This window comes from Notolepis coatsorum (assembly GCF_963971535.1).
Source record: "Notolepis coatsorum genome assembly, chromosome: 17".
Lineage (NCBI taxonomy): Eukaryota > Metazoa > Chordata > Actinopteri > Aulopiformes > Paralepididae > Notolepis > Notolepis coatsorum.
This window is the reverse complement of record NC_140181.1, coordinates 38,670,035-38,697,776: the sequence shown is the minus strand read 5'-3', so window position 1 is coordinate 38,697,776 and position 27,742 is coordinate 38,670,035. Positions and strand designations below refer to the sequence as shown.

Sequence of the window (27,742 nt, the reverse complement as noted above, 5' to 3'; positions counted from 1 at the left end):
AAGGATACGTGGCTCCGCCCTCTAGCAAACGTGTTTTTAAAAGCAAGTATACCGAGCGATTTAACTCATTCAGCGCCAGCTAGTATCCCCATCCCTGCTCTCAATGGGCCACACTTTAAAAGATAGACATTTTCACGGTGCGTCACAATGTTTGCAAAGCTATATATATATTCAATATTATAGCTATGGAGACAATACTATGGCTCATTTGACAGTCACTATCTCTCGTCCAACATGTAAAAAAAGAGTAAATTTGTTCATGTATACGTTCGCGTGTTATCCCGTGGTGAATATTGTATAGTTTCAGAGTGATCCGGGCTAATTCCTGGAAGCTGAGTTATGGAGCGCTATGTGAATTTTGCTAAAGTCATTTGCATTGCTCGTCTGGACACGATACTATTTCCAAATCAAAGGTATATAATAGGTATTATGTTTCATCATGAATGCATCAAGGGGGGGGGGGGGTTGTTTTTTTGATGCTCTGATCGTCAGCAACGGCATACCATACGTATTGAATACTACATACGTTCATCGTTGCGATCGATGTGAAATCATTGTAGGATCAAAGTACGATTGACGTCATATAGTCCTTACCTTTGCTAGGAGGTATCCCAAAATGAATATTCCAATTGTCTGATTGTGATTTCCAGTATTGATGTCCATCGGGTCCCTGACATGAAATGGCACAAAATATGCATCAAGTGTGCTGGACGCGTTCCAAGTTGCTCGAATGAACCGTTTCACTTGCCCGGGTCCAAATTATTATTAAAATTAAATTATTTTAATATATTGATTGATTGATTAATCAATACAAGTCAATCTTAAACTTAAATTGTAACCTAATGTTAAACATCATCAGACTCCTGAGAGAAAATGGTGGTTTTTCAATGTATGTGATGTATAGATTGGGGAGAGATGACAGCTAAAATGGTAAAACAACGAAATGTGCATGGAAGCAGGAGACGGTGATAGAACGGTGGTGGAACCAGTGGTTTCACAGGCACAGGCCGCGTCAGCGAGGGTTTTGTTATGAATTCCTTAGAGGAACATCTGAGATTAGAGTGTACTGTCTCCCAGGACAGGAGGGAGAGAGGTTCATCTTAATGAAACGTGAGTTTATTAGTGTTAAAGGTTATTCAGTTGTCATGACAACATGTCGCATGACAACCAGAAGGCGGGGCCGTCGTTGCGACGACGAACATCTATAAGTCGGACGGTGTTTCCGGGTGTAAGGCAGACTAGAATCTGACCGAGAGCGAGTAGGACTGAGATCACACAGAGGACCTTCTCTCCTCTCATCACGAGAGAGGGGGGGGGGGGGGGGGGGAGGAAGAATGCCACGACATCAGTAGCTTCGGCTACCACGAGGATGGTCTTAGGCTAACGAACAGGCCTGAACACTATTGGACTGAATCACAAAAGGACAATCTGAACACACCGAAAGATCATTAGAATAGACTCTTCAAGGACGATACAATTTGATAACATCTGATAACATCTGATTATGAGGTTTCTGTTTAGAGAAATAAAACAACGCTTTTCCTCACAAGGTATCTCACGTTGTCGAAGTGTCGAATTCTTACGGAAGTGGAGGAGTATTATGGTTTATGGATTGCACTAATGGGGGAAGATAAGGATCTTATCTACCAGTATCGGAGACGTCAGGACCATTAAAAGTACACAACGCAGAGGAATTGGATGGAGAGCCAAACAGACGAAGACGTGATACTGGCCAGTTTGATCAGAATCTTACAGATGGTGCCGTTGGGACCCGGATTTGCAAGAGATTAAAACAACGGGAACAGTTGGTTGTTGATGACAGCCAGAAAGCAAGAGATAAGAACAACGGATAAAGACTTTTTCAATAATGGGGCGACAGTGGACAACAGTCATCAATGTGTGGGAGAATCATGATCGAAGCAAGGCCGGTCAGCCCTGGGAGAGAGCGGCGAGTCGAGCGGTCAGGAGGCGAACCAGCGCTGTAGGGGAAACAGCGCTCCGATCAAAAATGTGAGTTCACTGTGCACACGGTTGTTTTGATTTTAACGCCAAATAAAAACGAACAGATAGTGAATCCGTAAACGTAAACATTTCTAGTTCGACACAGAGAATGCCAGCTGTGATAATATGAGCAGAGAGCCATGGTGGAAATCGAGGGTGTTATCTACAGAGAATGAAAAGCAAACGAGGCAGGCTGCACAGTTTTGGTTTAAGGAGGGTAAATGCGAGATGAGGAAAGGGGGGGGGGGGGGCGCTTGAATCAGATCGAAAAATTTTTATGGCGGGACTGTTTTCATAACAGAAGGAAAGTCGAAAGGAGATTGTACCAGTGTGTATTATGTCCGATCAGGCAAGAGTATTAGTCTGAGAAAGCGTCCCCTGATAATGGATAGGAAAGAGAGGAAAACAGCAGTGTTTTTAGGCCTTGGAAGGAGGGGCAGCGTTCGTTTTGTTTGTGAGAGAGTAGCCATTATGAGCGAGTCAAAATGGCCGTGAGCACCACGAGGAGATAACAGATAAAGAACCAGGAAGTGACACGTCAACTAAAACACCATGGAGGAGGAGTAGGTCGCCACCTAGTGGCGGAGGGGGGGTAGTGCTGGGGAGTTTCCATTACCCATAGGGGAATATTTAGAGTTTAAGTTAATTAAGGAGTTTAATTTTTTCAAGATTACCAACTGCTTGTGTGTATACACGGTGGTGTATGTAGAACTTTGTAAAGGAACTCAAAGTGTGGTATAGAGCGACGGGACAGCTCCAGGGCGACGGTAGACAGCCCCGTAGGGTATAGAGCGACGGTGACAGCTCCAGGGCGATGGTAGACAGCCCCGTAGGGTATAGAGCGACGGTGACAGCTCCAGGGCGATGGTAGACAGCCCCGTAGGGTATAGAGCGACGGTGACAGCTCCAGGGCGATGGTAGACAGCCCCGTAGGGTATAGAGCGACGGTGACAGCTCCAGGGCGATGGTAGACAGCCCCGTAGGGTATAGAGCAACGGTGACAGCTCCAGGGCGACGGTAGACAGCCCCGTAGGGTATAGGGCGACGGACAGCTCTGTTGTATGTTAGATGATAGTACGAGTACGTATGTGAGTTAGGAGCAGGGAACCAACCTGCTCTGTTGTATGTTAGAGCGATGCAAATAGTTTTAGGCACTGATTCTGGGTTTTTTGGTTGTTGCACTGTTTTTGGGTTATCACAAAGAGGCGGGAAGAGGGTCCGTGCGTGAGGATACCAAGTGCGTGGGATGCCAAAAGATAGGGGGACAGGGCTTATGTTGTGTGCTCGGTTGTATGTTATTATCATAATAATAAGATCGATATACAGGTTAATTAAATAAGTTTAATTATTAATTGATTAAATAAGAATTGCACAGAAAGATGGTGCAGTTATTTGAATGGGTTAATTATTGAATAAAGAGGGAGGTTGAATTCCAGTGGGGCCTTCTCACACCTAATAAATAGGCAGAGTCTTGAGGGGACACGTCACCAGAAAGAACTGGCGCGCGCTGGGGGTCACCCGTGGGACAAACGTAGAGCGCCGAGTGGGTATCGTTTAGCTGCTGGTGTCACGCCGGAAGACAACAAAACAGGGAACAGCCCTGTAGGATTAGATATGGGTGTTGAGAAGGTGGGGGACTAATAGAGAACAAATAGCGCCATGGGCTGTAGGACACTCACACCGTCCAACAGTCTGAAAGGGCGTGGCCATGGCAGGGGCTTGCAGAGGAAAAAAAAATATATAGAGAACGAGCTGCAGGCCCAAAGCCACGGTAGACTAATAGAAAACACAGGGTCGAGTGTACAGAAAGACTGCCGGTGTTGTGTTTCTGCTTTCAAGGGGGGAATGACACCGACAGCGATGGAGATGGCCAGGAGACAGACTGGAGGAGGAGGAAGCCGCAGGGGCCAGGCACGGCAGCCTGGTACACAGATCGTCCACGACGAGAGAGAGGGCCGACGGCGGTGGAGATGAGCCTCAACCAAGATGACCGACGGGGCGGAGATGACCGACGGGGCGGAGACGGCCGACGAGGCGGAGTCCAGCGGTCGCAGGCGGTGTTTGCCCAGGGGAGAACGAGGCAGACATTGGAGGGGGTTTCCCTGCGGAGACGCTGTTTAGAGAGCGTTTTGAAACAACAGAGCACGGGCGGTGAATCATGAACAAACAAGGACTTCCTTTCAGAGTCAATCAGGAGATCGAGAGACGAGACAACAGCGAGAAGTCCTGTGTTCATTGATTAGGAGTATGAGATATAAATGGAGGATTCATATATAAGATATATGTATAGAAGGATATATATATATATAGAAGGTAGATAAGAGGGAGAACAGTAGAACAACAGGATATAATTATTGGGAGCAGACAGGGGGGCTCCAATGGTTATGAGTCGTTGGATGTTGTTGGTTTTGGTGGTCGGTTTCGGTTCCCTTTGTGCACGAAGGGGGGCGCAAACAGACATCAGGCAGCAGGATCACTGGGTTGACCGTGGGCCGTCTTCGTTTCTTGTGCACGAGAGACGAGGTTGGTTTGCTTCAACCACAGGCTATTTTTGGCATAATTAATTAAAAAACCAAATAATGATTTATGATTCTGAAGGGGTGATAAGAATCAAGGGGGGATTGAGAGAAAATGGTGGTTTTTCAATGTATGTGATGTATAGATTGGGGAGAGATGACAGCTAAAATGGTAAAACAACGAAATGTGCATGGAAGCAGGAGACGGTGATAGAACGGTGGTGGAACCAGTGGTTTCACAGGCACAGGCCGCGTCAGCGAGGGTTTTGTTATGAATTCCTTAGAGGAACATCTGAGATTAGAGTGTACTGTCTCCCAGGACAGGAGGGAGAGAGGTTCATCTTAATGAAACGTGAGTTTATTAGTGTTAAAGGTTATTCAGTTGTCATGACAACACGTCGCATGACAACCAGAAGGCGGGGCCGTCGTTGCGACGACGAACATCTATAAGTCGGACGGTGTTTCCGGGTGTAAGGCAGACTAGAATCTGACCGAGAGCGAGTAGGACTGAGATCACACAGAGGACCTTCTCTCCTCTCATCACGAGAGAGGGGGGGGGGGGGGGGGGAGGAAGAATGCCACGACATCAGTAGCTTCGGCTACCACGAGGATGGTCTTAGGCTAACGAACAGGCCTGAACACTATTGGACTGAATCACAAAAGGACAATCTGAACACACCGAAAGATCATTAGAATAGACTCTTCAAGGACGATACAATTTGATAACATCTGATAACATCTGATTATGAGGTTTCTGTTTAGAGAAATAAAACAACGCTTTTCCTCACAAGGTATCTCACGTTGTCGAAGTGTCGAATTCTTACGGAAGTGGAGGAGTATTATGGTTTATGGATTGCACTAATGGGGGAAGATAAGGATCTTATCTACCAGTATCGGAGACGTCAGGACCATTAAAAGTACACAACGCAGAGGAATTGGATGGAGAGCCAAACAGACGAAGACGTGATACTGGCCAGTTTGATCAGAATCTTACACTCCTCACTCTAGACTCTGTGCAAGATTTAACAGAACATAATAAAATGTGAAGGGTTTGTAAACCTAACTTAAACCTCCTCAATCATGTCCTCATCAGAGTCCACAATCTCATTGATTTACTACCGATGATGGTGTTATGTTAATGTGTGTGCGTTATACGACAGAGTGTACAGGCCACCGTACTCGGGGTCAAGGGGTAGGTACGGGAAGGGCGAGAGAGATACACCTGTGTGATGTTGCTACGGAGTTAAGCTAATAAAGGATACTCACAACCACAGCAGAGGACTCACGTATTTGTACTGTGAAGTAACACGACAATGACAAACGTGTTGTTTCCGTTTTACTTTTTGACATACTTGCCCCCAGTAACCTAGTCAGTCTCTTGAAACACCGCTATCTTCAAACTTCCACTCCTCTCGAAACTTTCTTTTGTTAGATGGCCCCGCTCATCCTCATCTGAGAAAGCCGCGGTGGATTTTCTTTTTAGCGGCCGGCTTACTCCTTCCATATGGTTCCACATATTTGTAAAACGGTAACCCATTTAACGTTATTAAGCTAACGTTAGCTAATCGGTATAGCAGGCGGTCGTAACGTTACAGTGCAAGCAGGTACTGCAGAATACGAGTGGCGGGTGTTACGTCGGTAAACAAGGAGAGATTGACGCACAAGGAGATTGGGGCTGCAAAAAAGGCGACTGTTGTAAGACCAAAACACACCGCAGTTTTAATTATTTTACGTGAAATTGTGTTACCCGCCACGTGGTGGACAGACCTCCCATTGTCACTCGCCAAACCTAAAATATGCCCGCCATTGGTGCTTGGCGGGTGCTTACTTTGTTCCCTGGGTAGGCGATACTGCCACCTAGCAGGATTCGGCCGGCATTGCACTCTCGAGGTCTCAGAATGAGTTCCAATGGTAACACCGAGGTCCATGAGAGTGTATACTATATAATATTAAAATCGAGGGGCGGTCAGGTGGCGTAGCGGAGATTGCGTTCGTCACCAACCCCGGAGACGCTGGATTTGCCTGTTCGAATCCAGCTCACAGCTCCGGGGTTGTCACCAGCTTGGCTGGCCGTTCACACTAATACAATTGGCAGTATTAGAGGGTGGGAGAAGCTGGCGGGGTGGGTCCGGGTCGTTGTAAACAGCGACTCCTACAGTTCGGTCGGGGCGCCTGCTAAGCGCGGATAGGATCTAAAGGCGGTAGTGTGATCTTTCCACACGTTACACGCTCTCAGTGAGAGTCCGCGCTGCCAGGTGAAAAGAAGCGGTTGATTGGCTAGACGTGTGTCGGAGGAAGCACGTGATAGCCTCCACTCTCCCAGACCGACTGTGGGGGGTAAGTGCGCAGCGACCAGGAAGGGGATTGGGAATTGGCATAACGACTAACATTGGGATGGGAGAAAATCGGAGGAAAAAGGAGGGGGAAAAAGATTAAATTTTTTTTTTTTAATTTAAATCGAAAAAAAGAAAAAAACATGAAAACCAGAGATTTCTCAGGTTTTCGGGGGTTCTGGCGCTCAACCTAGGGCTGGACGATATGGCCAAAAATGATATCGCGATAACCATATCGAATATCACTCGATATTCGATATTATCGATATTGTTACAAGTATAATTTTTTTTTTTTTTTTTTTTTATAAACAACAGATGTATGTTTATTTTGCAGCAATTCTTTGTCGTTGCTGCCATCTTTAGTGTTACATCCCCTCACACTCCAGTTCTCAGGCTGCAGCTGGTTTGAAAGCGAAAGCAAACCGGCTTCTCTGCTGGCTGTGGCTCCAGGGGAGTTGAACAGTTCTGGCTCTGCTAGTTTCTTTTCTATCTTTTGGCGCTTTTTTGGTGGACAAACCACCGCACATCGCATATTTCTACATCCCATAATAGGAATATTTCTGCTCCACGCTCATCGCCCAACGCTACGAGGAAGCTACGGTGAGATTCAGCGTTTTTTTTTTAACGTGTTCAATATAAACTGCTCTGATGATCATATCACCCACACTAGATGAATCATCTAACGTTGGCCACGGAATTATAAACGACCCCCCCCCCATCCGGTCAACATCAGATGATAAGTAGTAACTTCTAGAAGCACGTCCATTTGAAATGTTTTATCTCGCGCAGATCGCTATCAAACTGTATTTGATCATCAATATAATGCATTTAGGGCTATAAATCACGTTCTGGAGAATGCTGCAGAAAACGATAAAAACATACTTATACTTTAGACCGTATTTTAGTATGAATATGTGAATGAAAAAGTATAACGTTGCTACACAATAGATACTTGACGTTGAATGGGCCATAGTAATGTCAATTTAGCAATACAATTTAAAAAGTTATAGCCCTGCAAAGAAGGGGAACTTCTCCATAGACAAATAGAGCTGGCGTGGGATGGTTTATTATGAATAAAGATTGATAATTGACCAATCCCTGCAATAGATCAATCCAAGCATAAAATTAACAAATCAAAAGAGCTGCTTGAAATTTTGGTCAATCATCACATTTAACCAAACTATACTTAACTTTATACTTAACTATAACCAAACGTTATTCCTGTAAGCGCACCTGATAATCCCCCCCCTATCCAGGCTGCACCCAACCCATGTTTTCCCCACTCCTCCTCCTCCTAACTCACCCACCCCCCCCCCCCCCCCTTCATTGATTCCTCCAACCCAACCGTCCCTGTCACCTGATACCACCCCCCCCCCCCTTTCTAACTCACACTGGCCCCCTCCAATATACCTGGGCCATTCTACCCAGAATCCCTTTCTGTCTTTACTATAAAGAGCTACGTCTGACTGGATTCTCGTGCTCTCCTGGGGACATCAGGCCATTGTCCTTGTTGAGTCATCCAGCTATAACTCTGATCATAAACCTGTGTTTAACCAAGTCTATATTTGTATACTTGTATGCCGTGACAAATAAATCTCTTGACTTGACTTGACTAACTATAGCACCTGTAGGTATGATGCTAACTAGTCTGGGTTAGCTAAAGCTCATATAGCACCTGCAGGTATGATGCTAACTAGTCTGGGTTAGCTGAAGTAGCCAATATAGCTGTAAATAGCATGGTTGCTAGCAGGGTTTTGAGACTCTTATGTTGGGATCAGACAATTAGCTTTTTAGCTAGTGTTGTTAATATTTTGCAATTGAAAGCGAAAGCGGGACAATGTTGTTGATGATTCAGGGAGATGCAGAGAAAGGTGTTGCTAGAAGCACCGACAAGACCTGAGCATGCGTCCTACAAAACAGCGGCCCACAGAACGTCCCTCACAAAGTCACTCACTGAGTGAGTGGGTGACAGACTGACCACAATGCGCGCTGTGGGGAAAAGCATCAAGAGGAGAGGACTCACTTGTCCAGGTTGCGCTCCACTTTGAGCTTGAGGTGACAGCGCTCTTTGAGCAGGTTGGCCCCTGTGCGGCGGATAGAGTAGGAGGGAAAGAGCAGGTCTGAGGAGGAGGAGTCAGGGGGCTGCACGTCCCAGGGCTGACAGGACAGCCGCTCTGCGGCGAAGATGTCCATCTCCTGTAGGTCCAGAGATATGCAGTCCAGCAGGCACACATGGTCTTCTAATAAAAGGGAGGGAAAATACACAGGGAGACGATTTAAAGAGCACGTTCAGAATTTTGGACCCCTAGGCCCCCTATTTCCTACTCACTGATGTTGTTAGAAGGGTAGAGTAATTTTCTCATACTATTAAACATACTCAAAAACAAACTGCTTTGGGTGCACTGTGGAGTAGGTTTCAGCATATATTTCAGCCAGGGTTTGTAAAGACAGAAGCATGGCCCCATTTATTTTACATTTGTTTCATGGCTAAATAACTACCAGCCAGAGTTGCAGGTATTCAGTATGAAGAACAGCATGTATTGTGCTGAGAAAGTCCTCTACTGACCAACAACAGCATTGGTAAGTTGGAAACAGGGCCCTGGGTCCACGAGTCTGAACTTCACCATTAACACATTGAGTGCCACGGTCGCTTTTTGTCATTAGTTCATGCCGACCTTTGAATGCCCCCGACTGGTCGATCTTTGAGACTTTCCCTGTAGATCTTTCCCTGGATTTTTTTTTATTATTATTATTTTTTTGTTTTTGTTTTTAGATCTTTCCCTGAGAGTCCACAATACATTACAGTTCTACTTTTGTTTTGATGTGAAAAGTGATGCTGCACTTAGCACTGACTGAGAAAGTACACATTACAGTTCTACTTTATAAAATGCTAATTGTAAATATGTTTGTCAATGTTAATAATATGAGAAAGTCCACATTACAGTTCTACTTTTGTTTTGATGTGAAAAGTGATGCTGCACTTAGCACTGACTGCACTTAGCATTGACTGAGAAAGTCCACATTAAAGTTCTACTTTTGTTTTGATGTGAAAAGTGATGCTGCACTTAGCACTGACTGGACTTAGCACTGACTGAGAAAGTACACATTACAGTTCTACTTTATAAAATGCTAATTGTAAATATGTTTGTCAATGTTAATAATATGAGAAAGTCCACATTACAGTTCTACTGCTGCATAAGGCTATGTGTCCACAGCGGACGTTTTATGAGTTGTCAGCTCCTTTCTGTCATTCATTTGTATGCTGGAGAAGCGTCAGGCGCGCTCCTCTTCCCAGCACCGCGCCTCGCGTTTTATGCGCTCTCGGCGGCAGCGTTTTTGGCGGAGCGCTCCCAGCTCATAAAGTTGAAACTAGTTAAACTTTCGGAAAAGCAGCTCGCTCATCAATGTAACTCATCGAGGAAGGGGCGGAGCCGCGGCTGGCGCAAGCCTCAATTGCATTCAGAAAAACGCTCTTTTTTCTTCTTTTTTCAAAGCGGTCCGCCTCGAAAAAAAGGCTATTAGTGGACACATAGCCTAAGATGACTGCACTTAGCAGTCATTTACTGTCTATCTGTATGTCATGTATGTCATATATGTTATGATGAATTGAAAATGGGGGACCCTGGTGGAAACAAGACGAAAGTCTTTCTCTGGTCTGCATCCCCTTAACAATTGTATGTATTGAGATGTACTGTACTGTACCCATTCTGCAATCTGTTAATAAACTTTTCAATCAATCAATCAAAGCACTGACTGAGAAAGTACATATTACAGTTCTACTTTGACGTTTTAATGTTGGACAAAAGCATTGCATGTAATTAGAATACAGGCAAATAAAAGTAATTTAGTTTAAAGTACAATCTTGGCTGTCTTGTCAGATCTTGCCTTCACCAAAAAAATAAAGTGATCTTGGGCTTAAAAAGGTTGGTGACTACTGCTTTAGACTGATGCAGGGGGAGTGGTCAGTTTGCTCATTTTACTTTTCCGTCAAGCCAACTGAAGAGACCAATGATCGCCGGCCATCAGAACAGCGTGGATTCTGTATTTACAGTACCAACACTGTAATCAATAAGCGTGATCGATATTTGGAATGGCGATCAGGAATTGGAATAATCTTTTTGGATAACATCTGATCTCAGGTAAGGAATTTATTTTACCAGTCTTAGGATAATCAGAGCTGTGTTCACAGAGATATAAGCTTTTGCCCTATGTGTGTGTGTGTGTGCGCGGTGATCGCTAATGAGGAAATGAGAGAATATATTTTCCAGCCCGCCTCTATAGCGTGCATAAGTACACATATACTATCGATAATCTAGCGTTTATTTGAAAACGATTCATAAATAGGCCGAAAAATGACAACGTTTTTGTGTATGCTAGAATATTCCAGTAAATGCCGTTTATCACGGAATCTATATATTTTCCTTGAAAACGAGGGCTTTTCAAAATGCTATAAAACGAAAATGAACCGATAAAAAAACAATCCGTTTCGACAATGTTGACTGCAAACAAGTAATTGATAAACGACAGGCAGATTAGACACATAGCCATAATTTAAGAGAGAGATTATGCGTTCACAACGCTATCATTGAAGTGGGTGCTGGCATTCAACGGGGTTTCCAATGTTAATGGCTGGCACTCAAACTGTTAAGACCTTCTGGGGTGCGGGACGGGGTTTCAAATGTAATCAGTTATATATTACGATTAACTGCTAAAAATTGCAATCGGGTATATAATCTATTGGATTACAACAACTCAATAATGCAGTGTAATGTCTTGCCAATTCTGATCATGTGTCTGGACTCGTCTTGTCAGGACTGATTCTAATCATGTGTCTGGACTCGTCTTGTCAGGACTGATTCTGATCGTGTGTCTGGACTAGTCTTGTCAGGACTGATTCTGATCATTTGTCAGGACTGATTCTGATCATGTGTCACTCTGGACTCGTCTTGTCAGGACTGATTCTGATCATGTGTCTGGACTCGTCTTGTCAGGACTGATTCTGATCATGTGTCACTCTGGACTCGTCTTGTCAGGACTGATTCTGATCATGTGTCACTCTGGACTCGTCTTGTCAGGACTGATTCTGATCGTGTGCCGGGCATCGTCTTGTCAGGACTGAATCGGCTCTGAAATCACAGTCTAAGGCTACCTTTAATCCCTTACAAGTGTTCTATATTGAATAACAATTTGTATAAATGGTTTTCCCACCAAGTTGTTCGATAAACTACTGAAAATGTCTAAGCAGCATCTCTACACCTTTACCCTCATAGAAAACGCAAGATCTATTAATATGGAAATTGGCAACAAGCACCCGTTGATATTTACCAGGCATTCCAAGTCAGCAGCTTATATTCTTTCAAGACATGTCAACACCTACTCAGCTTTCTGTGTAGCTGAAGCTAAAGGTGTCAAGTTACCACATATTGGACCATGATAGGTTTGACCTATTAGTGACATCACACATCTCAGATTTCAGAAGTACAGCGAAGCTCTCCCTCTCCAGGGGAAGAATGTGTAAATGGTGCTCTGGTGACAGGTTCTGTAAAAATAACAATCTGTACAGTCAAGTATGCCTCCAAGAGGAGTTAACCATAAAATAAATGTTTTTTGAGTGGAGGGGATCTTTAAATAAATGCAGAGGACACCCTGTGAGCGCTGACCAATGATGTGGGGCTCGTCGTCTTCCGGGAACCTCCCAGCTACAGGGGGCTGTGGTCTGCCTAAGGTGAAGCCTGAGGAGGAGGTGGTGGTGGTGCTGGAGGTGGAGGCTTTAGGCTTCTCCTCCTCCTCACTACTCCTCCCTGTTGCCTGGGCGCTCCTCACACGCTCCTTTTGGAAAAGAACACAAACAGAGGAGAGAAGAGACGTTAGCCGTTGATTCAGTTAAGTGTATCATGATCATCACATCTGGAGAAATACACCTCGATTCATTTAATTATCTTAAAAAGGAACACTGCAACATCATGGGAAATGTGCTTACCATCTTCTCCAGAGTCAGACAAGAAGAAATAACAGTTTCCTCTCTGTGCGTTCAGTAGAAAGCCGTCTGGCTGCCAGCTAGCTTAGCTTAGCACAAATAAATGGAAACAGATAGGGACCACTAAAACGCAGGAGAGGTGTTTTTGGCCAACAGCTAGGCTAGTGGTCTGTATCTGCTTATTCATTTGTGCTAAGCTAGGCTAGCTTGCAGCCGGATAGCTTTCTACTGGATGCAGAGGAAATTGTATCTTCTTGTCTGATTCTGGACAAGACGGTAAGCACATTACCAATAATGTTGGCACGTTCCTTTAAAAACCGATTCACATCAAACCCAGAAACATCCATCTCCTCAGTGAGCAAACCACTTCAGCACTGCAGCACCAAGCTAGTGTTCCCCCCTTTTGTCTGCTGCTGAAACCATGAATCTAACTTGGTCACAATTATGCAATGAATATGAACATTATAAAGCAGGTATAAAGCCATTTATAAAGCAGACCAAGCAGTGGGGAAACACTGAAAATGGTGATGAAGGGAAGGAACAATAACATACATGGAAATTGAGAATACATGCAAAACCAGTTGCAAAAGACTCACAGGGAAGGTGCAACATTTAGGAAATGTGCTTACCATCTTCTCCAGAGTCAGACAAGAAGATATTAGATACCAATGTCCTCTCTATGTGTTCAGTAGAAAGCTATCGGGCTGCAAGCTAGCCTAGCTTAGAAAAAATTAATGGAAGCGGATATGAACCAGCTAGCCTAGCTGTTGGCCAGAAACACCTCACAGAGTTTTAAGCTAGGCTAGTGGTCTGTATCCGATTCCATACATTTGTGCTAAGCTAGGCTAGCTTGCAGCCCGATAGCTTTCTACTGAACGCACAGAGAGGACATTGGTATCCATCTTCTTGTCTGACTCTGGAGAAGATGGTAAACAAATGTCTCATAATGTTGGCGTGTTCCTTTAACACTTTGATTGCCTAAGGTTAAATTCATGATATACCATCCGTTGCCAGCTCTATTTAACATGGAGAAGTTCCCCTTCTTTGCAGGGCTATAACTTTTTAAATTCTATTGCTAGATTGCCATTATTAAGGCCCATTCAAGGTCCTATATGTATTGTTCATGGTGTAGCAATGTTAAACTTTTTCATTCACATATTCATACTAAAATATGGTCTAAAGTATAAGTATGTTTTCATCTCTTTCTGCAGCTTTCTCCAGAACGTGATTTATAGCCCCAAATGCATTATATTGATGATGAAATACAGTTTGGTAGGAATCTGTGCGAGATAAAAAATTTCAATTGGACGTACTTCTAGAATTTACTACACGTCATCTGATGTTGACCGGATGGGCGAGGGGGCGTTTATAATTCCGTGGGCAACGTTATACCATTCATCTAATGTGGGTCATATGTTCATCATAGCAGTTAGTAAAAAACACGTTAGAATATAACGCTAAAACTCACCCCAGTCTCCTCGGGCCGTTGGGCGATCAGCGTGGAACAGAATTTTTTCCATTATGGGATGTCGAAATACCCGATCTATTTCCAGGTTGTATAATAGTATATACGTCCAAATCATGTTGTTTTTTCGAGTTATTTCCACCGATCGATGTTCACTGTGTGAAGACTGAGTCTCTCTAACATTAGCGAGTGCCCGGACCACATATGGAGTGAGTCCTGCCGGGTTAAAGGTTGACATCCGGTTTTTCGATCTGCCGATGGGCCACCAGATGGCGCTCTTGAACCGCTAGAGGATTGAGAGGAGATCAGAACTGTGTGTCAAGGCTGCAGAGGGGAAATATGATTCCGATCACAGATTTTTGAAATATTGATATCAAAGACGAGTTCCGGCGTCCTCGGCAACTTGAGCATGGCGGGGAATGACGAGTTCCGGCGTTTTCGGCAGTTAAAGTGTTAATAGAGACTCATCTTGTTGATCACTAAAGGCACTAACAATGGGCCTTGTGCAAGAACATTCTCTTAAATGTATTTTATACCGTATTTCTCATACTTTTCTCTTGAGGAGTGTGTATGAGAAATCGACTTCGGATTCATTAAGCGTTCTTAATCCCCCCCAAATTGGCATGTACAAATGCCACTTGAACTATGCCCATTTTCAGAATTCCTATATGTTATTCCTACGGTCTAAACCAAAACAAATTTGTAAACATAAACAACTCTCACCCAGGTCCACAAACTAGAGTACTAAAATGTGATGTCATCATCAGGCATCAAGTCTAAAGCTGCTCCATAGAAAATGAATTGGAACAGATGGTAAAGATGATACTGAGACCACCCAGGGGACTGTTCCGAGTATACAGGTACATTTTCAGTTTCAGAACTCTACTGTAGAATAAAGCTCATATGGGTATAAAAACAAGGACACAGTGTTATGGATGCGAAGCATTCTCGCATAGTGAACTGGTCTTACAAAGTGGCATGCCTATGAACCACCACTAGGGGCAGAGTGGCTAAGTGTGAGTGAATTACTGTAATGTAATGGCTTGCATTGTGATGTTGAGAAAAAACATAGGAGCAAAACTTTTTTTTTATGTCCAATGAGGAGGCTTTACACATCCAGAACCCTCCCTTTAAAAGCTCTAAGCATCCAGAACCTTCCCTTTGAAAGCTCTAAACATACAGAACATTCCCTTTAAAAGCTCTTAAAAGGTGTGCTCAGTAGGAGTTTTGGTTGTTTGGAATGAGTATAGTGTGGACTCAACCGATAAATTACTTGCTTATTTCACATAATTGTAAATTGTTGAGTCTACATGGTCCTCACTCTAAACTGTCATAAATCTTATTGAGGGCACTTTAAAAAAAGGGACAGTTCTGATTTTTGATGTTCATCTGTACAGTCCTTTCTCAGCACAATCCATGCTGTTCCTCATACTAGCCCCGGATAGTCAGCCACAAAGTACCAATTAAAAGTCAATGGGGTCAAGCTCTTGGCTGTACAGGCTGACCAAAGACAACTGAAATATACTTTATGTGCACTGCGGGGGGAGATTTCAGTTGTCCTCAGTCAACTTATACAGACAGGAGCTTGACCCCATTGACTTTGAATTGGTTTGTAGCTAACTTGCCAGAGCTAGTATGAGGAACGGCATGGATTGGGCTGAGAAAGTACTCTACCGATCAACAACATCATTGGTAAGTAGGAAATAGGGCTAGGAGTCCAAAAATCAGAAGTGTCCCTTTAAAGTGGAGACCAGCACACAACCATCCAGAAGAGAGTCCACACTCCACACGCAGCAGCAGAGCAGGAGCAGGGGCTCCAGGTACCTTGTAGTGAGATGGATCCTTGTATGAGTTTCCATGCAATATCAAATTCTTCACAGACAAACACAAGACGCTGATGAAATACAACAGTATCTATCTATGTCTTACCGCTCTACTGTACATTCTAACACAGTGAATAACGCAACAAAGATGGAAGATTACAAAAACAGATATTGACAAGAGTTTAGTTGACAGAGTTTAGTTGTGCGTAACCATGCTATGTTATCAGTAAAACCTCAGGGAAGGCTGTATTCATGAAGCATCCTAAGATCTCAAACCTGGGACAGGAACACTGTAGACCTAAAGCATCCTAAGATCTCAAACATGGGACAGGAACCTAAGATCTCAAGTACCATTTTCTAGAAGAGGAAACACTGGTAATTTTCCTGTAGCCATTTATTTTGTGAGCTTACTCTCTGGAAAGTACACAGGCTACATCAGATGAACGGTGCAGGCAGAGGGCTGCGTGGTTGAAGTACACAGGCTACATCAGATGAACGGTGCAGGCAGAGGGCTGCGTGGTTGAAGTACACAGGCTACATCAGATGAACGGTGCAGACAGAGGGCTCACAAACTCAGAAATGTACGATTATACCTGCACTATAGGTTAGAAGCTTTTTGTCTTCCAGAAAATTGTGCTCTGCCTATTATTGAATATGTATTTTAAGTTTGACTTTGGCTGTAGTTTCACGCTCCATTCATTTCCTCATTGAGCTGCCTGGTAAGAGCTCTCGCCAAAAGGGTTTGAAGCGCATTCTCTGTGAAGGCGCAGGCATGAGTACAGTCAGCGCAGGCATTTTTTCTAACATGTTGTAGTACCCCATAAACAATATACATTCCCCTTTAATGTTATAGTAAAAACAAGGACACAGTGTTATGGATGCGAAGCATTCTCGCATAGTGAACTGGTCTTACAAAGTGGCATGCCTATGAACCACCACTAGGGGCAGAGTGGCTAAGTGTGAGTGAATTACTGTAATGTAATGGCTTGCATTGTGATGTTGAGAAAAAACATAGGAGCAAAACTTTTTTTTTATGTCCAATGAGGAGGCTTTACACATCCAGAACCCTCCCTTTAAAAGCTCTAAGCATCCAGAACCTTCCCTTTGAAAGCTCTAAACATACAGAACATTCCCTTTAAAAGCTCTTAAAAGGTGTGCTCAGTAGGAGTTTTGGTTGTTTGGAATGAGTATAGTGTGGACTCAACCGATAAATTACTTGCTTATTTCACATAATTGTAAATTGTTGAGTCTACATGGTCCTCACTCTAAACTGTCATAAATCTTATTGAGGGCACTTTAAAAAAAGGGACAGTTCTGATTTTTGATGTTCATCTGTACAGTCCTTTCTCAGCACAATCCATGCTGTTCCTCATACTAGCCCCGGATAGTCAGCCACAAAGTACCAATTAAAAGTCAATGGGGTCAAGCTCTTGGCTGTACAGGCTGACCAAAGACAACTGAAATATACTTTATGTGCACTGCGGGGGGAGATTTCAGTTGTCCTCAGTCAACTTATACAGACAGGAGCTTGACCCCATTGACTTTGAATTGGTTTGTAGCTAACTTGCCAGAGCTAGTATGAGGAACGGCATGGATTGGGCTGAGAAAGTACTCTACCGATCAACAACATCATTGGTAAGTAGGAAATAGGGCTAGGAGTCCAAAAATCAGAAGTGTCCCTTTAAAGTGGAGACCAGCACACAACCATCCAGAAGAGAGTCCACACTCCACACGCAGCAGCAGAGCAGGAGCAGGGGCTCCAGGTACCTTGTAGTGAGATGGATCCTTGTATGAGTTTCCATGCAATATCAAATTCTTCACAGACAAACACAAGACGCTGATGAAATACAACAGTATCTATCTATGTCTTACCGCTCTACTGTACATTCTAACACAGTGAATAACGCAACAAAGATGGAAGATTACAAAAACAGATATTGACAAGAGTTTAGTTGACAGAGTTTAGTTGTGCGTAACCATGCTATGTTATCAGTAAAACCTCAGGGAAGGCTGTATTCATGAAGCATCCTAAGATCTCAAACCTGGGACAGGAACACTGTAGACCTAAAGCATCCTAAGATCTCAAACATGGGACAGGAACCTAAGATCTCAAGTACCATTTTCTAGAAGAGGAAACACTGGTAATTTTCCTGTAGCCATTTATTTTGTGAGCTTACTCTCTGGAAAGTACACAGGCTACATCAGATGAACGGTGCAGGCAGAGGGCTGCGTGGTTGAAGTACACAGGCTACATCAGATGAACGGTGCAGACAGAGGGCTCACAAACTCAGAAATGTACGATTATACCTGCACTATAGGTTAGAAGCTTTTTGTCTTCCAGAAAATTGTGCTCTGCCTATTATTGAATATGTATTTTAAGTTTGACTTTGGCTGTAGTTTCACGCTCCATTCATTTCCTCATTGAGCTGCCTGGTAAGAGCTCTCGCCAAAAGGGTTTGAAGCGCATTCTCTGTGAAGGCGCAGGCATGAGTACAGTCAGCGCAGGCATTTTTTCTAACATGTTGTAGTACCCCATAAACAATATACATTCCCCTTTAATGTTATAGTAAGGTTAGATGAAAGTAGCTAGATGAAAGTAGCAACTCAGCGTGCTAGGGAATCCCTAAACGTGCCAGGACATGTCTGTGGCATAAAGTCAGTTGTTATATTTGCCACAAAAGTTCAGGTTTGCAAACGTTACAAAGCTCATTGTTCTTTTCCCAAAGTTTATGAAATGGAATAAATCCCATGTGAGGTCTCCACAGAGGTTATAAACTTTTTAGGTGAAAATTAAGACAAGAATTACGACAAGAAATTGTGAACATTTGTGATGACGATCAACTCTCTCCCACTGCGGTCACTTGACAGATGCCGAACCAGAAAGTGATTACCGTAATTCTCTGCCCAAATGGGCAATTATAAACTGTGACCATGTATTAAATAATTAAAAAAATTTAAGTAAAAATGTTGCCCTTTGCTCTGGTATATTTCCTGTACTGTGTCTACAGTCAGCCTGTCCATTCAGTTTTGTGGAGGAATGTCAATTTATTCCTAGACATTTCTACTCTAAACATCTTATATGTTACAATGCTTCATCAATACAGCGATATTGGGAGGAGGCGGTGGCAGGTGCATGGACCGACGGGTGTGTCAGCGGAGAGCGGGTCGACTCACCAGAGAGGGGAAAAAGGCATGTGCCATGGTAAGTTTCTCTACCTTGTCTCTCAGGGAGAAGGTACCATGGCTGCCGGCAGACAGGAAGGAGTTGCGAACGCGCAGTTGGCCCAGGTTGGCCACGATGAGACGTGGCAAGCGGGAGCTCTCTGGGATGAGGAGCACAGGGGCGCCCGCCTCGATGTCAAGCAACACACGGGACGCCCTCTGGGGACGCTCCCGCACCTGAGGAGAGGAGAGGAGAGGAGAGAAGAGGAGAGGAGAGGAGAAGAGAGGAGGATGGGGAGAGAAGAGGAGAGGAGAAGAGGAGGATGGGGAGAGGAGAGGAGAAGAGTAGGGTAGAGGAGAAGAAAGAAGAGAGAGACAAGGAGGGGGGGAGAGGAGAGGAGACAAGGAGGTGGTGAGAGAGGAGAGGATGGGGAGAGGAGAGGAGAAGATAGGAGACAAGCAGGGGGTGAGAGGAGAGGAGAAGAGAACAGTAGGGTAGAGGAGGAGAGAACAGTAGGGTAGAGGAGAGGAGAAGAGAGGAGATAAGCAGGGGGTGAGAGGAGAGGGGGACAAGGAGAAGAGGAGAGGAGGAGACAAGGAGACAAGGAGGGTGAGATGGGAGGAGGAGCAGGGGGAGAGGAGGATAAAGAGGAACAGAGATTTTTCCATTTAGTTTGATAATTCTCAACACACATGGCATTCACACAAAAACACATTTAGTTCATCAAGTATAAGACTAGAGAATGATCCACAGCTGCTGCAGAAAGAAACACTTTCTACTTTCTACGCTACAGTAGTACTATAGTAGTCATGTCTTCACTTTGAATGAGGAAAGGGTTGGAGAAAGAGGAAGAGAAAAGAGGAGTAAGAATCACTCATTTTGATGTACAGTGTACACATAGTACTACATGTATAGAGTGATACATATAGTCTAGATACATGGATAAGAATATCTGTTGTACTTGTATGATAAATGACAAATAAAAACAACTGTGGGGAGACGAGTGCTGCACTCACCGCCTGGCCCTCCATGGCAGCCCGCTGCCTGCCCAGGACGTCCTGCAGCTGTGTGAAGTGCTGGATGAAGGCCACCACCTCGGCCTGGAACCGCTGGGTGTGGACGTACTGCACAGAGGCCATCTGCAGCGACACCTTGATGTCACACTCTCTCTGCAAGTAAGGGTCCGCCTCGCCGTACCTGGGTGGAGGAGACACGCCAATCAAAAAAACAGTGTTTCCTCTACGTTCATTCAGCAGTGGTGGAATTTTTTTTTTTATTAATAAATAATACATCCACAGAGCTTTTAGAAAGGTGCAGAATAAAAGCATTGCTTTTCCCCCTAAACATGATTGATTAGAAAGTGAGGCTTTTGTAAGAATAAAACGGCCTCCACAATCTGCCTATTAAGGATGCCACAGTGAGGACATTTTCCCACAGGTTAACACTTTAATCGCCATGGGTTAAATTCATAATTTACCATCCCTCGCCAGCTCTATTTGTCTATGGAGAAGTTCCCCTTCTTTGCAGGGCTATAACTTTTTAAATTCTATTGCTAAATTGCCATTATTATGGCCCATTCAATGTCCTATATGTATTGTTCAGGGTGTAGCAACGTTAAACTTTTTCATTCACATATTCATACAAAAATATGGTCTAAAGTATAAGTATGTTTTTATCGTTTTCTCCAGAACTTGATTTATAGCTCCAAATGCATTATATGCATGATGAAATACAGTTTGATAGCGATCTGTGCCAGATAATAAATTTCAACTGGAAGTACTTCTAGAAGTTTCTACGTATCATCTGATGATGACCGGATGGGCGGGGGATCGTTTATAATTCCGTGGGCAGCGTTAGATGATTCATCCAGAGTGGGTCATATGTTCATCAGATCAGTTAGTATAGAAGACGTTAGAAAATAACGTTGAAACTCACCGTGGCTTCCTCGCGCCGCTGGCAGATGAGCGTGGAACAGAATTTTTTCTATTATGGGATGGAGAAATGCCCGATCCATTTCCAGGTTGTATAATAGTATATACGTCCAAATCATGTTGTTTTTTCGAGTTATTTGCACCGATCGATGTTCACTGTGTCAATACGGAGTCTCTCTAACGATAGCGAGTGGCCGGACCACATATGGATGAGCACTACCGGTTCAAAGGTTAATTTCCGGCTGGCGATCTGCCGATCGGCCACCAGATGGCGCTCTCTTGAACCGCTAGAGAGTTGAGTGGAGCTTTGCACTGTGTCTCAGGGCTCCGGAAAGGAAATATGATTTCGATGACAGATTTTTGAAATATTGACATCAAAGACGAGTTACGGCGTCTTCGGCAGAATGAGCATGGCTCGGAATGACGTGAAAACTCGTTCCCGGCGATCATAGTGTTAATAAAATCATTAAAAAATAAACGACAAGGGCCATTTGCATCTGCGAAACAAAACAAAATGAAATTAAATGTTCTCGGTATCTAGGGACATCTATGGACCTCAGGGAATGTATTCCCAGTGTCAGAAATATTGTGTATGTTACTATGCTTGAGCAAATTGTGAAATTAACCAAAGGAGAATATATATTATTCGTTTTTTTTGACAGTGAATTGCCACTGAGCTCATTCAGCACAAGTGTACAGAAACATCTAAGCAAATGAACAAAGGGCAGATGATTTACATGGGGTTTTGTAGATACAGTACTGAATTTTGCCATCTGGACACGTGCAATTTGAAATATGAATATAGAATATCAGGCCTATAAATTACCTTATTATAGCCATGTCATACATCTATGGATCTCCTCTTTCCAATGGCAGAGTTAAATCTGGATTTAGTACCACCAGGTGCCCGTTACAGGGCAGCAAAGACCGTGAATGAAATCTACTGTAAGTACAGTTACTTTTGTATAATGTAGTTTTTTTCCTAGACATTCACAGAAAGGTAAAGAAACTATATATGTTGTATTTTATGGCAATAACGTTGAGGTTTGTTCGACCTGTGAAATATAAACACGCTGGTTAGTGTAGTTTTATTAAATGTAGACATCCATCGAAAGCCCTGGGTCTCCTCTTTCTTACAGCGATTTCATGAGTGCTTCTTCTTCTAGCGTCTAAAGCGTCCGTTTTCCAGAGATTTTTATAAGCTCATATTTAGCTAATAACACTTACAAAAATAATTGGTAAACAAACGTAGTTGACTGCTGTTTTGATAGGGTTGGGGTCTTTACTCTTGGCTACATTTGAAAAAGAAATCGGAGGTGTAGTTTAGTACTGGGAATCAGATGTGTAGTTTTATGGGATGTGTAGTTTAGTACTGGGAATCAACTGTGTAGTTTAGTAATGGTACTTAGTTAGATCTGTAGTTTAGTACTGGGAATAAGATCTGTAGTTTAGTAATGGAACTTAAATCTGTAGTTTAGTACTGGGATGTGTAGTTTAGTACTGGGAATCAGATGTGTAGTTTATAGGGGTGTAAAGGTACACGTATCCGTACCGAACGTCCTGGACCTTAGGTTCAGTACGGCTGTGTACCGAATGAATACAACGGTATGTTAACCACTAACGAACGCCCACCGGGGGCTGTTTTTTTTTCACAACCAAAAAATAATAATTAACAAGTCGATTATTAATTTCAATATAGAATATTCGTTGACAACCAAGTACAATAAGTTACTGCACACTACATCACCCCTGAGTGGAACATGGAAAGCCAAACTTTCCCTCACTGTACCGGAAATCCGCAGCGAACCGTGACTTCAAAACCGAGGTACGCAGCGAACCGTGGTTTTTGTGTACCGTTACACCCCTAGTTTAGTAATGGAACTTAGATCTGTAGTTTAGTGCTGGGAATTAGATGTGTAGTTTAGTACTGGGAATCAGATGTGTAGGTTAGTAATGAAACTTAGATCTGTAGTTTAGTACTGGGGATTAGATATATTGTTTAGTACTGGGAATCAGATGTGTAGTTTAGTACTGAGAATCTAATGTGTAGTTTAGTACTGGGAATCAGATGTATAGTTTAGTACTGGGATGTGTAGTTTAGTACTGGGATGTGTAGTTTAGCACTTGGAATAAGATGTGTAGTTTAGTAATGGTACTTAGATCTGTAGTTTAGTAATGGAACTCAGATCTGTAGTTTAGTAATGGAACTCAGATCTGTAGTTTAGTACTGGGAATCAGATCTGTAGTTTAGTACTGGGAATCAGATATATTGTTTAGTACTGGGAATCAGATATATTGTTTAGTACTGAGAATCAAATGTGTAGTTTAGTACTGGGATGTGTAGTTTAGTACCGGGAATCAGTTGTGTAGTTTAGTACTGGGAATCAGTTGTGTAGTTTAGTACTGGGAATCACTTGTGTAGTTTAGTACTGGGAATCACATGTGTAGTTTAGTACTGGGAATCAGTTGTGTAGTTTAGTACTGGGAATCACATGTGTAGTTTAGTACTGGGAATCAGGCAGTGAAGAGCTAGTAGTATCGTTGCATCCCTCATATGATTGGCTAAAAAAGTCCAAATAACTTTTCAAATATCCCATCATTCCCAGGTTATGTTACAGTAATATTGATTCCTCATTCACCTGGCACTAATCCACCCAGATGAAACCCATACAATAAGGCAAACTGAACCATGTATACCTGTAGATGTTGAAAACTAGGGCTTCCCCTCCCCGTGTGGTGAAGCGCTCTCGGTAGAGGTCGCCATGTGGGGTCAGGTCGCTCAGAGACAAACTTCCCAGGCTCCCTTGCAATGCCAGGTCTCCGTCTGAAACAGAGAACATAGTGGAACAATTACATGAAATTACAACTCATCATCTGGCATGATTTCACCATTTGATCAAATGAGATGACAAACAGGGGAATGTCACCCATTTTATTTATATGTTCTTCCTGTGCCCCAGGACAGTTCAGTCATATGTTCTTCCTGTGCCCCAGGACAGTTCAGTCATATGTTCTTCCTGTGCCCCAGGACAGTTCAGTCATATGTTCTTCCTGTGCCCCAGGACAGTTCAGTCATATCCCCCAGGACAGTTCAGTCATATGTTCTTCCTGTGCTCCAGGACAGTTCAGACATATGTTCTTCGCTGTACCCCAGGACAGTTCAGTCATACTGTATGTTATTCCCTGTGCCCCAGGACAGTTCAGTGATGTGTTCTTCCTGTGCCCCAGGACAGTTCAGTCATATGTTCTTCTTGTGCCCCAGGACAGTTCAGTCATGTGTTTTTCCTGTGCCCCAGGACAGTTCAGTCATATGTTCTTCCTGTGCCCCAGGACAGTCCAGTCATATGTTCTTCCTGTGCCCCAGGACAGTCCAGTCATATGTTCTTCCTGTGCCCCAGGACAGTCCAGTCATATGTTCTTCCTGTGCTCCAGGACAGTTCAGTCAGTATTTATGATCACACACCACTCTCCCTAAAGCTAGAAGTCGGTTATTTTTGTAACCTTGGTTCTCTGAAGGATGAGGAGTGAGACACAACTCACTTCATGGGAAGAGAATCGTCACATGCGATTGGCTTGAAGTACTTGTACAACTAGAAAGATGTGCTCAGTAGTAGTAGCTGTTTGCATCCTCATTACACTGCAAAAACAATTCAATGTTCTCTGTTATAACCAGTGCAGCCGTCTACTGCATTTGCATGTGGGAAAAGATGGTGAGAGAGTTGGTCTAGTTTAAGGGTTTAATCATTTACATCTATTCACAAATTGCAACGTGTTTTTTTTTCTAGACGTTCACAGAATGGTAAAGAAACAATATACGTTGTATTTTATGGCAATAACGTTCAGGTTTGTTCAACCCGTGAGATATAATCACAAACAATTCTTTTTTTTGCATAGAATATTTTCGGCAGCTTTGACAGAGACTGGTGTGAGCTGGGTAGTGTAATTTTACGAAATGTCCACCGATTTCCATCCATCGAAAGCCCTGGGTCTCCTCTTTCTTAGGACTACAACGTTTTCATGGCCGCGTCATTTCCTCACGTCTAATTCATCCGGTTTCCGATGCGTTGTGCCGAGATTTTTATAAACTCATATTTAGCTAATAACACTTAAAAAAAAACATTGGTAAACAAACGTAGTGCTGAAAATATACAATTTGACTGCTGTTTTGATAGGGTAAGGGTCTTTACTCTTGGCTACATTTGAAGAAAAAAACGCAACATTAATTAATACGGACTGCATTGATCTATTTATGACGTGAAATTAATTTGATTTGATCGGGGCTTAACACATTGTCTGCCACGCTCTCTGCCAGTGCTGTAAACCTATGGAGTCGCTCACCTTCTTTGCAGGGCTATAACTTTTAAAATATTATAGCTATATCGACATTACTATGGCCCATTCAACATCGGGTATCTATCGTACCGGATGTGGGAACGTTATATTTTTCCATTCATACATTGTCGTGTTAGTACCGTCGTGAATATAAGTATGTTTTTAGAGTGTAGAGCAGTAATTCCTAGAACGCGAGTTATAGGCCCTGACGCATATTATACATAATCGTTTGGTGTTTCGTTCCTATACACGCTATATTAAAAAATTCAAATGCATATGATCGCTATACATTATGCTCCATCATGCGTGAAGGAAAGGGGGGGGGTCGTTTATGATTCCTTGATTGTCAGTAACGGCTTTCTTTAGTACGACATCATACGTTGATCAGATGGATTGCAATGAAATAAATGCACAATCGAGCTGGAATTAACGTTAGATTCCTCTTACCTGTGGCCGATGAGTCTGGAGAAAAGAAATTCCAATTATTTGATTTCGATCTGCTAGATCCATTTTCCGTTTGTACGACGCAATAAACGGCGAAAGCATATTGATTCTTGCGTCTCGAAAGCGATCCAATGCCACTCGAGTGTTTGTCTGGATCCACGTAACAAGATAGCTCTGCCGGAACATTTTCCCCGATGCACAGAGCGCCACATCCGGTTTAGAGTGGAGTGCAACTGAATTGATTGATTGATTGAAAACTTTATTAACAGATTGCAGAATGGGTACAATACAGTACAGCTCAATACACACAATTGTTAAGGGGATGCAGACCAGAGAAAGACTTTCGTCTTGTTTACATCAGGGTCCCCCATTTTCAATTCATCAGGACATATATGACATACATGACATACAGATAGTCAGTACTGCTACATCTATACATTTATGACATACCAGATTTGCAAATACAGTACTGTTTGTGATACAGAAGGAGTCAAGAAAAGGGAGTATATACATTTGACGTAGAAACTGTACATTGGAGGAGGTTGGGTGGGGGGGGTTGGGTACATTGGGATATTGACAACCATACTGGGTAATTTACATTGGAGGTGGTTGGGGGGGGGGGGAGACACACTGTATAAACAAGCAAAACTGTACATTGAGGGGGGGGGGGGGGGGAGACACTGTACAAATAAACAAAATTGTACATTGGACTATTGACAAAACCATACTAGGTAAATTACTGTACATTGGAGGGGGTTGGGTTAGGATATTTACAGGGGCCAGTTTTGAATTGCAGTCTCCCGTAGGTGTCCCTTGAGAGAGGTTTTGAAAGTGGGTAGTGATCCACATTCCTTTACAGCTTTGGGTAGGGCGTTCCACATTGATGTGGCATAATTGCGAAACGTGTTTAGTCCCTTATTTGAGCCGAATCTGGGTTTAACATGATTTGTGGAGCTCCCTCTGGTGTTGTGATCGTGGTATTCACTGACCTTTGGGAAGTATTTTGACATGTACATGGGTACCTTGGTCGTGTAGTGTATCTTGTAGACCAGGCCCATTGCAAGTTGCTGTACTCTGTCGTCTACTCTAAGCCATCCTAGGTTGTCAAAGTGGGCAGGGGTGAGGTGGGTTCTAGGAGTAAGGTCAAGCAGTAGTCTGACCAGTTTGTTTTGAGATGTTTGTAATTTTGTTTTTAGCGCCTTTGAGGTGCTTTGGTACCATGAGGTGCAAGCATAGTCGTAGTACCCCTGAATGAGTGCTCCTGCCAGAGTCTTCAGGGTATTCTTGTTTACCAGAGAGGAGATCCGGTACAAGAATCGAGTTTGTTGGTTGACTTTTTTTTATTACATTGGATGCCATTTTGTCACAGGAGAGATTAGCCTCTAGGATGGAACCCAGGTAGGTAATTTCATCTTTCCATATTGTCACCCACTGTAACTGAGAAGCCGTCGGTCTTGCTGAGTTTGTTATTTGAACCGAAGAGAATGGACTCTGTTTTGCCCATGTGTAATGATAGTTTGTTATCAGCGAGCCATATGCAGATTCTGCCTAGTTCCGAGCTGAGGGTTTTTTCAACCTGTAACTTGTTCTTGTCAGAGACCAGCAGGGCTGAGTCGTCCGCAAACAGGAACAAGTTGCAGTCACAAGCTGACGACATGTCATTTGCATAAATTAGGAACAGTAGCGGTCCTAGTATGCTTCCTTGTGGAACACCACAGCTCACTGTGAGGGGGGGGGATAGGGTACCGTTTACCTCC

General features: G+C 43.3%; 1 protein-coding gene across 1 annotated transcript in view; it reads right to left on the bottom strand.

Moving 5' to 3' along the window:
• vps13d (vacuolar protein sorting 13 homolog D) overlaps positions 1–27,742 on the bottom strand; it is a 200,101-nt gene that overhangs the window by 127,157 nt on the left and 45,202 nt on the right. Inside the window, exons 22-26 of the mRNA XM_084334010.1 lie at positions 23,907–24,033; positions 20,295–20,475; positions 19,332–19,514; positions 12,511–12,679; positions 8,874–9,090 (exon numbers count right to left, since the gene is read on the bottom strand). Of these exons, the coding sequence (XP_084190136.1) occupies positions 8,874–9,090; positions 12,511–12,679; positions 19,332–19,514; positions 20,295–20,475; positions 23,907–24,033 (877 nt within the window). The remainder of the gene's footprint in view (positions 1–8,873; positions 9,091–12,510; positions 12,680–19,331; positions 19,515–20,294; positions 20,476–23,906; positions 24,034–27,742) is intronic.